The sequence below is a fragment of the Papilio xuthus genome, unplaced genomic scaffold, assembly GCF_000836235.2.
Source record: "Papilio xuthus unplaced genomic scaffold, Pxut_1.1 DF826945.1, whole genome shotgun sequence".
NCBI lineage: Eukaryota > Metazoa > Arthropoda > Insecta > Lepidoptera > Papilionidae > Papilio > Papilio xuthus.
In genome coordinates, this window is record NW_013531704.1 from 8,584,760 (window position 1) to 8,597,461 (window position 12,702).

Below are 12,702 nucleotides of genomic sequence, written 5' to 3' on the forward strand. Positions count from 1 at the left end.
TTTTTGCACCGACATCTAGTCTATTAAGTGCAAACTTCCGTAATTATATAGTTATGTTCAGTCGTGCATTGTACAAGAGATTGTATTGTTCTAGTCGTCACAATATCGGAATAGCGTGGCTGAAGAGTGGAAGGAATATTGATGGCATATTGTGCGCGTCGCTCTAACTATATGCACTTTGTCCTCATCCAGCATTGCGATCTCGCTGACGTACAATATTTCTCACGCCGCCATTCAAACTTGGCCTATTCGCTTTTTGTTTCTAACCTTATCCTTGACGTGAACTCACTTCAGCTAGAGATCACGTATAATTGGACGTTTCTGTAAACTACAAAATTGCATATGCAAACAGTACAATCGTTATTGCTATAACACTAGGATCTATTTTGCTATGTTTCAACTACTTTACTTACTACCTTCTGTCATTGAGTCGTAAATGTGTTGAGCAAGCTTTCATGAGTGACGTATACCGGACATTTCATTGCCCTATTGTTCGTGTTTGTCGATATTGCTGGAGTCAGTTCATTTGATTTTGAGGTTTTGTATGTTCATTTATGATAACCGGTGCGGCTGCAATAGGTCCAACCTAAACACTTTTCTGTTGCTCAGTAGGAGTTTTCGTGATAACTAAAAGACTTGTTTAATAAAATAAATAAAATTTAATGTATGTATAACTTACAAGTTTGTAGTCAGTTGGTTACTAATTATTTTTACACACCACACGAGACGTCTTGAGGAGTATCTTCAACAGACGATATGTTAAACAGCAAAATTAGCAATTTGATTAGCTTCATTACTCTAATAGATATTTCTGGTCAAATTAACCAACAATCTTTGCAAAGTTGGGGAAATCTGGCCATATATCATCAGTATCATTAGCACAAGATGACTTTTTTTCCAACTTGCTTTCCTTAATTCCTGATCTTTCATCATTCAAATGATCAGCCAAGGTTTCACCACGATTCATTTTCTGATATTTCACTACAAGATCTAAAACTTCATGTTGCATTCGTAAACGGAGATCACTTCTTAAATTCCTCATTGCATTACCTACGTATTGTCCGAATACAAAATCTTCATTAACCTGATGAGTTAAAAATTCCCGTCCAAGTTGTACAAGGACTTCTTTGACTAGTCTTGTTGCTGACGAGTTGCTTGTACTGTTTCCTACTGAACGTGGGGTTTGCTTCCACGTTGGTTTTTCATATTTCGGTCGTATAGCAGGTGGTCCGATAGCGACTGACACAACCTCATCGTTCTCAATGTCATCTTCTTCTAGCGGCTTTAGGTGACCAGATGGCTAAAGAAACAAAAACATGCAATTAGAAAATTATAAATTATAATATTTTGTAATTTTAACAATTTACTATATTAATAAATCTCAGAGATAAGTAGGATCTTCGGATAAGATCAAAAATATTATATTATGTGACATACAAGTATAATCATAAATTCATACTTTCTTCCTTAACTCTCTAGATCTCTGAGTGGTTGTCCTTCGTTTAACTTCGTTTTCGTTTTGTGCCATATGTCGTTTGGCATGAATATGTACAGCCTTGGTTGTGTCTCCTGAAGACCTCCTGCCGTCTCCTCGCCATGCCTCCTGCAACAATCAATCATTTCCTTTAAGTTCTACAATATAGTATTAGAATAGAAAGGTGGAAATGGTGGCCTAATTATCCGTCGCCCTAGAACATCCTCAACACCGGAAAACCCTCAGACGCGTGGAGTCTAAACTCTATTTCCTAGCCATCTTCTCCCTGGGCTTATCCTACCCAGCGTACCAGGGTTTAACCTTAATGTTTTGGCTTAATTTACTGGCTGCCTGCCCGTTGCCCAGCCAGCTTCTAAGCACTTATGAAGAATTGAATCCGGTACTCACAACAATAACCGTCGGCACTATGAAAACAATTAAAAAAACGGATAACATCTTTGCGTCCATCGCAAATTGCTAGCAATCACTGACTGTGCATTCATCAATACTTTACTTAAGACAAAGAGTACGTTGGTGTTTTGTTGACAAAATATGCATCATTTGATTGAATAAACAACGGATTGTTGTGATGAGATAGAGCATAGTGTATGCGGATCAACTTACGTAGGTTTTTTATTGTTTATTCTTGAATGTTAAATTCATGCTTGATCTATTAACCTACTTTTATTTCCTACATTGTAAAGACAATGACTAAAAATTGAATACAACAAAAAATTATAAAGACAAGGAAGAAACAAATCATTAAATACCAAGATATGTTGCATTCTATTTCATGTCATTTTTATTTTCAAATGTAAATATTTATCTCAAATACTTCTCTACCATATCATACAACGTTATAGAATGCGATGTTTATTGGTAAATACATTTAGTCCAGATAACACGGACTCATCCTGTCCAATCCATGCATCTGTCCATCTTGTAAAGCCACTCTCTATTTCCATTCATTATTAATTTAAAAAAAATATGAAGAAGTAATCATTTCGTAGTACTTCCTATGTATTTTCAAAATAAGCAAACTAAAACACAACTAACACTACGTACATGGGAGCGGTCGGTTGTCCTCAGTGTTACAAGTTTTATCCTCTCCCAACCCCCAGCCCTATATGTACAGAACAAATAAAGTGCTATGAACTCTGATGCACCTGTAATGTTCGCACGCTGCTTTGCCTCTTGCACCCACTTACGTTACCCCGGACATGTTGGTAAATATTTAAAGCTTACTTCAAGGTGTAAAGTAGAATTAAAAAGGATACAGGATAAAATTAAAGTATTTATTAACTGAATTGACTACAGTTACTTTAATATCTGCTTTAAAACATACATTGGATCTTCCTCATCATCATCATTCATCTACATGTCGCTCACTGCAATGCGTATACCATCTCAAAAGATCGGCTAGATGATAGGTCCTGTACAACCCTCTTTCAAGGTACTCCAGCAATCTTAACCAGATCACCAGTTCTTCTTCTGTTTTAATATATGGAACAGTGGTAGAGCCCGCTTTAACATCTTCGACCGCGGCCACGACCACACAGAAGACAGGCGTCAAGTGGAAGCAATTCCGCGTTTCGACTGATGAGTGCATCACGGAGGTCTTATTTAGTCCTCTTACCCTTCCCAACCTTTTTCTTCTAAGGAAAGGATGGGAGGTAGAAGTGGACTTTTCGGATGAGAGGATGCATGGAGATATTTTCTCCAAAGGGAAGATATTTTCTTTCGGTTTCTATCATCCTGGTGTATGGGCAACGCTCATTTCGCTATTTCAGCGATTTGAGGTGGCAGCTCGCTTGTTTGCCATCTTATGATATAAAAAATAATAATACATGGAAGCAAAAAAATTGTTCCACGATATAAGTTGAATTAAAATGGATAGTCATTATACTAATGTTCAACGTTTATCGTAAGTAGAGCGATGGTAACTTGATGGGAAATGAAAATGAATCCGGTGATGTCTCTTGAAACGTTAAATGCATCGCTTTTAGAGCGTAATATTGTATTGTTTCAATAATTATGCTGCAACGGATTTGTAACTCACATTAAATCCCATCTAGATTGTGATTTAAAAAGAGCAAATATTATTTTAATTCATTTAACTAAATAACCATAAAATATGCTTCTCCATTCTCAACATCTGTTCAATCAGTAAAACAATCAAACGATAATGGAATTTATTTTGAACAAATTAAACTTTTAAGCGAGAACATTTGTACTCACTAGAGTTTCTACGATGTTATCTAAAAGATCCTAAAGCGTGTTTATTACCTTCAGTTACGATAGAGGTCTAATTAAACTGGTTACATACATGATAAGTTATAAACTATTCAACTAAACTAGCGATAAACATAAATTTACTAGGTATCCCCCGCGATTTCGTTCACATGGAATAAACAAAAGACTTACTTAGTTTATGTGTTCTTCCAGACTATGCCAAATTGCGGCGAGATCCATGCAGCTGTTCTAGAGATATCTTCAAACAAACATCTATCCATCCATCCAAACATTCACTTTTATAATATAAGTAAGATTAGCATAAAATAAATATACAAAATTAACTTAACGTCATACGAAGAAATGAATTACAATCAAATTTTACGAGTAAATTACATTTTTTGACGTTGACTGGGGGGCGCTAGTGTGCTATCATAATTTCATTTGACTTTTGTCCACCGAGTCAGATATCCTTATTGGTGTTTACTGTAATTTAGTACCACTTATGCCCACCAGGTCAGATAAATCCTGTTAGTGTTAGTTTTTTGAACATAGTTTGTAGTTTCCAATAAGAAAAACATTCACGAAGGCTTAAAGTGTTAAAGCACTTTATGGAAATTTCCATTCGCCGTCGGTTAACATTCACAAAAGATACACAATCTAAAGTTGACGTCGTCACCGAACTAACACCAGAACTCAGAGCTTTCGTGCTTAAAGCTTTCCCTTGTCAAATGTTGACTCTGACACGTGTGACGTCATGACCTCGCTAAAATTGATTTAAAAATGTATTTCAATTTAAACTTTTTTAGAGGGACTAACGATTTTTAAGACATATATGTAACTTCGACAAACATGCACACAGACAAAGAAGCAAACGTTATTCAAATTTTAATATCCGATTAAATATTTAAGGCAAACTTATCATCAGTGTTCAGAAATCCAATTATAAAAATGCTAATGTTATTTTATATTCAACATTGTAAGATAAAAGGTCATTCACCCCGTCATGAAAATAAGGAACGAAAGTGATTGTACGTAAAGATTTAAAGGGCTCGAGTACTATGAGATTTATCCTTTATGTCTCTTTTATTATTCACTTTACGACATAACATCGTCTTTGATGCCTACCTTAATGTTCTATTATATACTTTTGCTTATGAAATATTAAGTTATAATACTGACTAGCAGTTGCCCGCGACTCCTTCAGCGCAGAATTAAAAAAAGTGGCCTAAAATATACCCGAATGCAGATATCTTCCAGTCTAAGTCCAGCCGTTCCTTAGTTTATTCGAAACAAACCCGGCCTTGCGACAAAGAGGCGGACAAAAATTAAAAAAAAAATGTTTTTAGTTTTTTTTGGGTAACAGAAGAGGGCAAACGAGCAGCGGGAACACCGAGGTGTTCGACGCCCATGGACATCAGCAATACCAGAGGAACCGCAGATGCATTGCCGGCCTTTGAGATGATACGCTTCTTGAAGGACAATAAGTCGTAGCGGTTTGGAAAGTTAATAGAAACGCAAGTACTATATGATATTAAATACAGATATTTATAACAGTAATATAATGAGTATTGATTTATTATTCTTACTGTTTTTAAAATTCTTAAGCAAATGTTAATTTGTGTAAAAATATTTTATATAATTAAATTATATAAAACTACTAAAATATCATTATATAAATAAAACAAAAGGATACATAGAGGTATAATTTTAGAATGTGTTTCAACAACTTTACCTAACTAAAATGTAGCTAATTTGCAATGCATATAATTTCTCTCAAAGTAATGTTAGCGAAATTAAACAACAGCATTTTCATTTAAAACCTCCATACAAGCTGAGCCATTTAACACTGACAGAAAATAAAATACACAGTACTTAGAGTGTAATTTTGTATAGTTTTAGCTTAGTTTACAGCCTAGATAAATCACTTGAATTGTTGAATGCACATGAAAAGCCGCGGGCTGTGGACGCTTGGCCCAAGTGATAAGCTGAAGCGTTTTCTGTATATTTATCATTATTATACGATTAAGGGAGTGGAAACTGAACTGACAGAAGATATATCGATCTGAAGAACGGCGGGGAGATCATTGTTTTTTTATTATAAAGTGGCAAACAAGCAAACAGTCAGATGAATTCACTGAAAAAGCGTAGCGACAGCTACCCATAATCATACGTCTATGCATTTCCTCTTGCATCAAACCCACTTCCCCTTCCTATCCTTACCTTGTAATGAAATAGCGGGAAGGGAAAGAGGAATAAAATAAGGCCTCCGCACGCTCATCAAAAGAAACGCGTAATTACTCCTACTTCACGTGATATTTCAAGGGTCAAGCTGGACAATTCGTGCAACAAATATTCTTGTCTTTGGCGTCTACCACTGTCGGCTGGTGATGACGATAAAAATCTAATTTCTTACTTCTACTAAGTAATCATTTATTTACCTTATTTAAATATAAATGTAATTATTTAATTACCTTGGGCCACAATTAGAGAGGCGCAATGCAAGCCGCGGCCAATGCCATTTGTTAACTTAACGTTGAGCTATTTGGAAGTCGCGACCGCGTGGTGGCGCTGGCGGCGCGTTTATTGCAACCCCTCGTCACGTCGCGAGCGTTACTCAACAAACAATTGACAACTTAATGACAACGAATTAGTCTATAACTCACATGACAAACTTATTATACGACTAGCTTCTGATATTGTATCCAAAGATTAACTTGCGAATTTTTATCATTAATTTCCCGTCATACCTTGTGGTGGACTTGACCCATCAGGTTGCAGAGTTCCAGATCGATCATTTTATTTCTTAATCATGCCACTTTACATGCATTTCATCCAACTCTTCTTTTGCCTACCCCTACCTATAAGTAATTTCTATGCGTCTGATTAATTTTGATATGCAATTTACTAGACGTGATTGTGATTACTTTGTTTAGAGATAATTTACTTTGTTTGCTCTTACGAACTTCTGATATAGCTCAAATTCACATTTTTTTTTTCATAAAAAATAAAAATCTCAAAGTATTTAAATAAATTAAGCCCATTATGATATTATCAATTACCTGTCTGTCGCCGACTCCCATCGCGTGAAATTAAAAAAAAACTTAATCAGTAGTCTACGTGTTCTTTCTGGCTATGTTCTGCATCTATCGAGGATACCTTCAAAACATCCAATCATCTAAAAATTCGCATTTATAATATTAGTAAGATAGACTGAATATACCATTTTCTTTTATAAAACAAGTGCACTTAAGGTCCGTGACGTAGTTTATATGTAGCTCTTTATTGCGTTACAAGGTTTACGTCGACTCCTCCCCTTACTCTACTCACGTTATATTAAGCTTTGAACAGAGGATTTTATTACTACACGTTACAACCTAATTTAAGCAAAATTGTAATAAAGCAAGAGAATTTCCTTGATAAGGATCTTTTATGGTTCTTCATTTTCTTCCTACCGAGGCCTTTTATATGTAACGAAATTATTAAATTGACTTTCAGTTTAATAATTTAAGTTATGATGTGAAAGAAATATGAGCAGATTTTTTGTAAATTTACTAATGTCTCTTTTACCATTCCAACTAAGCGCTAAGCTTGCGCTAGGATATAGGTTCACGATAATAGTCGAATAGTGGGATTCGAACCCCCGACCTTGTGATCAGAAATCTGTACTCTTAACCTAACCCAACCCAAGCTAGGGAGAGAGAGAGAGAGTACTATACTTTTTTAGCCGACTTCAAAAAGAAGGAGGTTAACAACTCGTCCGTATTTTATATGTGTAACGTGTAAGTCCGCTCCTGATTTTGTGTTTTTAAACTGGCTTTATACCGTTTGTTTTATCGATTTAAAATGTAATTTCAGTCATTTGATAAAATTACTAGAAAATTTTATAAAAAAAATTATTTTTTTTAATTTAACAAAAACCTATCAACTATATTCTTTATAAAATGATTGATACATAAGATCCCAGTGAGCACTTCTGTTGCATAAAGTAGAAAGAAACATTACAGCATTATACTAAAAGCGTAATTGACAGTGGATGTTTGAATTTTCGCCTAAAAGCAAAATGTAATAAAAAAAAAAAGAAGAAAAATATTTACGCAGCAAAGTGCGCGCTCGCTTCACAAAGTTGTGGCTCGAGTTTAAGCGGTTGAACGAAGTTGAGTTTATTCTTAAACTTTTAAAAAAATAAAAATTTAAGTATTTTTAATACACTTACTTTTAGCATATAGCAAGTGGATGTAGTTTATTTGGCCACTAGCTGTCGCCTGTGTCTCCGTTCGCGTGGAATTAGAAAAAAAACATAATAAGTAGCCTATGTGTTCTTCCAGACTATGTTCTACATCTATGCCAAATTTCATTGAGATCCATTTAGTCGATCTGGAGATACCTACAAACAAACATCCATTCATCCATCCATTAGTAAGATTAAACTTTTATAGTAGTAAAAACAAAGATACAGTTAACTAGTATAATATAAGCGGTAAATTGAAATGAACTTACTCTAACCGTGGGTTTCTAAGACCAAAATCTTCGTTTAGAAGATATTGTTATCTCTCTTCTGCCAAAGATAATGACAGGGATGACGATAAGTTTTATACAGAGATTTTGAATTCAAAAACCAATGATAAGTAGAGCAAATACTTTTAATATTCCAACTCAAAATGAACATAATTTATTGTTAAAATATTCACTATTAAAATCTGTTAAACATTATTAAATTAATTCATATTTGTATTAAAAGGAAACATACAAAAATCAACCTTATTTCAATAGGTACAGAATTGATATTGAAAGCGTTTAGAAATTAGTTCTACACTACATAAACCAGTTTAAAATGACCTCTGACTGCCTATGGAACGTATCGAACATATTCTAACAAAACAAAAGCGTGTAATTGTGGAGAGATCCACTTATATTGGTGACCGTTCTAAAAGCATTCGTCAATTGTATTGTTCCAATAGACAAGAACGAAGTGTTTCTAATTACAAACACGATTGCGAATACCATCAATATTGCTCCAGCTCCAGTATATTGTTTCCTTTTTGAAAGCATGAATGACGTATACGTACTGCGGACTGCTTTCCGGCATACAATTTAGCTTTTGACTTTGATCGTTGAAATATACCATATAAGTTAATATATAATGTAATACATACAATTATGTTCAATATAATAAAGGTAGTAATTATGTATTTGGAGAGATCATCGGCTCACTTTACGTCCTAACTGAGGGTCTCGGACCCTACCCAAAGTCACGGGTGACTACCACGCTGGCCCAGTACTGGTTGGTTGATTTCACACATATCATTGGATTTCTTCTCAGATATGTGTAGGTTGCATCACGATGTTTTCCTTTACCGTAAGAACGTCATAATAAATGTGCATATGAAAATCGGAAATCGAAAAACACATGATACATGGCGGGATTCGAACCCAGGACCTGCAGATTGCAAGTGAAGATAATCATACGATATCTTTTAAAAGAAAAACGATACAATAATGAAAAGAAAAGAAAAGAAAAGAATAGAATAACCACAAAACACTAGATGCTCCTTTCGTATTCTATGTATGCCCAAAAGATACAAAAAAGATCGGTTTTAAATAAAATTTCAACTTAGTGTCTCACATTTGAGCAACTTTAAGCAAACATAAAAAAGTTAAAGTTAAAATGACCTGTCATAGAGATGCAAAAAATTAAAAGCTCGCATCAAAAAAGCCCCGCTCAAGTTTCTTCCGACGTACTTCCATCTAACGCTATTCATACGAAGGTAGAATAGTGTTGCAGAGCAGTAGACACTGCTATTGTTTAATACCAGACTGTTAAAACTACATTGTAGTACTGCACTGTTCTTATCTATCTCTGTTCTGCCCTCGTGTGAAACTAGCATAAAGCAGCTTTCATTTATTTTCCAATCCCGCTACCGACCAGTGTGAATTTAGCGTAAAATGAATGTTGACTCGTTTCTGTTTTGTTTCTACTTTGGAAAGTTAACTAACATATTGGATTTCACATTTGCTGTATTCAAACGAAATTGGATTGGATTTTTACGTTTTCGCAACAAAGATATAGATGTCATAGGATATAACAAAAAGCATAAGGTTATCATAAAGTTATAAAAATGTGCAATAAACGTGAAATAACTTTGTAAGTTTTTTATCGAAGGGGGAAACGAGCAACGAATCGCCTAAAATTATTGGATCCGACGCCCATAGACATCCGCAAAGCCAGAGGAACCGCAGCGTTGCCCCGCATTTAGTGGAGGTGTACGCTATTTTCTTAACCTAAGTATCCTGTTATTCATCATGGAAAAAAACCTTTAAACTTATGAATTCTGAATGAAATCATAGCAATATGCGGTGACGTCCAAAATACTTTTAGTGACACGTATACATGAACAGTACTCATATGAATGTTTAACTACGATATATTTACACAACAAAAGCAGCAATGATTCGATGATCAATATTATCATCACGTCGCATTCAAATTGCTGACCGGGCGCCTGAAGAGCTTTCTGACAATGTTATACCGAGCAAATTTTTCAGACACTGTCCAAGTTAAGAGCGATTTTTTTTTACATCATAACGTGGCAAATGAGCGAGCGGCCATCTGAAATCGCTGAAATAGCGAAGCGACGTTTTCCCATACCTTCTAACGACGGAGGAAGGGATGCGCAGAAAGAGAATGTTTTCCTTCCCATGGATCCTCTCCTCCTCGACTTCTACTTCGCATCTGTTCCTTATAAGAAAAAAAGGTGGGTAGAGAAACAGGACTAAATTAAGACTACGGGACGCATACTTATCAGACGAAACGCGGAATTGTTTCCACTATTCGCCTATCTTCCTTATAAGGAAATGATGGCAAGGGGAACTGGTGGAGGGGGCGCATAAGATTATTGGAAATATCCTCCCTCTGTAAGTATCTTACCTTCTCCTACATTTTTCTCGTTTACTGTCTCGGTCGCCGATAAGTTGTACCATACAGTTGCGTGAAGAACACATATTTTCTGGTACAGCTCGGGGGCGGGCGTGATCAAATTATGCAGCTCAAAACGGATTCCGCACGAGGTTCAAGTTGACGCAGTGCATTCGATTTAACTTAAAAATATATCAAAATGTATCAAAACATAAATACGTGTTCTTATTTCATACTTATTTCCTACAACCGTGAAATTTGTATGACAATATGTTTTAGTAAAAGTACTGCGGCGGTGAAACCTACATTTACTTTAGATTAACAATTTTTTTAACTAATTTATCCTTTGTACTTTTATTTTTATTTTTTATCTTTTAATCTTACTAATACTATAAATGCGAATGTTTAGATGGATGGATGTTTGATAGAAGACTTTCAGAACGACTCCATGGATCTCGCTGTAATATAGCATAGATGTAGAACATAGACTGGAAGAACACATAGCCTACTTGGTATTTTTTTTAATTCCGTGCAGACGTATTCGCGGGCGTCAGCTAGTATTCAACAAGTAATTGTATTATATAAATTTCCTAGTCAATATTAAATGAGTTGATATTTACAATAATGATATAGTTCGATTGAATTTAATTTATAATTGAGCAATAATTTCATTCAATATGTATAATGGAAATCTACTTAATTTCGAGTAAATTATCCAATATGCTCAGTTTACATGGAACTTTGCAACAAACAAACATACCTTTGCTAACTACATTGGTATAGATTTTTAGATTAACAAAAGTTTTATTCCTTTTACTCAAACTTTTTAATTCATAATTATGAATAACTCTAAATCATCGTAAGTACTTTTTGACTTTAGAATTCAAATAAAATATACAAAATTCAAATGAAAAATAAATTACTAAGGTCTCACGTATTTTAAAATTTATTGTTTAACCCTTAATTCGATGGTGTGTGACGAACAACTAATTAAAGAAATCTACTGAACTAGTTTAGAGAAAATTACGTTAGTTTGACTTTACTAAAAAATTGGCGTAAATTTGGGCCATAAACGGTTGTATATTTTGATAGCGTTACTTTAGAAGAAAAAATTTTATTTTTTCACAGCACCTAGCGACCGCAGACCTGAACATTTGATATAAATTCCAGCTTGATACCTTCACGCGTTTTCGAGAAAAAGGGTCTTAACAGACGGACGGACGGACAACAAAGTGATCCTAAAAGGGTTCCGTTTTTTTCCTATGAGGTACGGAACCCCAAAAAACTGTTTTTTTGCTACAAAAATTTTCGTCGAATTAAGGGTTAAGCGTGTTTCAAACTCTTATCGCTTAAAAAAATGTCACTTTAACTTCTCTTGCCTTGTTTAACTTTCAGATTTCAAAATGTATTATCCATACACTACATAAAGGTGCATCGTTTATTCCTATGGATACTAGGCGCTTGGCCTGAAGAAATGTTCGATGAGAAAATTACATTTCTCACCAGAAATCATCGAAGATCAATGATGATACAAATAGGACTCGTAATGTTGGGACAATTCAACTATTTGATACAGAACAGGAAGAAAATCAATGTTTTCGACGCGGGACATGTCTGTCTGACGATAAGTTTGACAGTTTTGACATTTTTAAGTATCTTTATATACTTGCTGACGTCCGTGAATCCGTTTAATAAAAATTAAAAGTAGTAAATATTCCGGGCTAAATTCCAAATTTCATTAAGATCCGTTGTGCCGTTGCATAGATACCTTCTGAAAAACAAATCATCCATACACCCATCCACCCATCCACCCATCCACCCATCCATCCATCCATAGATTGGTATTTATAATATTGGTAACATCAGAAGTCATGTACACAACTTTTCTAAAAAATACTGTATGGCTTAAAAGATAGTGTTTTGACTAAAGTTTCGAAAATAATTCCACATATTTATATAAAAAGTTATATTTTCAGGTGAGAACAATTCTGCTCAGTTTAAATAAATACGGAGTAATCATAAAAAAATTCATTGCAAAATTTCATTTAGAGAATTTTAAACAAACAGGAAAACATTTTGA

The 12,702-nt window shown here is 34.7% G+C and overlaps 2 protein-coding genes across 2 annotated transcripts in view; one reads left to right on the forward strand and one right to left on the reverse strand.

The window, feature by feature from the left end:
• Positions 1 to 684: 684 nt before the first annotated feature.
• LOC106121141 (uncharacterized) lies at positions 685 to 1,959 on the reverse strand. Its single transcript, XM_013316648.1, has 3 exons — positions 1,883 to 1,959; positions 1,460 to 1,603; positions 685 to 1,300 (listed from the first exon to the last, which is right to left on the reverse strand). Exons 1-3 carry the CDS (start codon positions 1,940 to 1,942, stop codon positions 821 to 823), a joined length of 684 nt encoding a protein of 227 aa, XP_013172102.1. The 5' UTR covers positions 1,943 to 1,959; the 3' UTR covers positions 685 to 820.
• A 9,502-nt stretch (positions 1,960 to 11,461) lies between these two features.
• The window catches only part of LOC106120993 (uncharacterized), a 4,230-nt gene continuing 2,989 nt past the window's right edge, over positions 11,462 to 12,702 (forward strand). Inside the window, exons 1-2 of the mRNA XM_013316464.1 lie at positions 11,462 to 11,481; positions 12,018 to 12,234. Coding sequence (XP_013171918.1) covers positions 11,462 to 11,481; positions 12,018 to 12,234 — 237 coding nt within the window. The remainder of the gene's footprint in view (positions 11,482 to 12,017; positions 12,235 to 12,702) is intronic.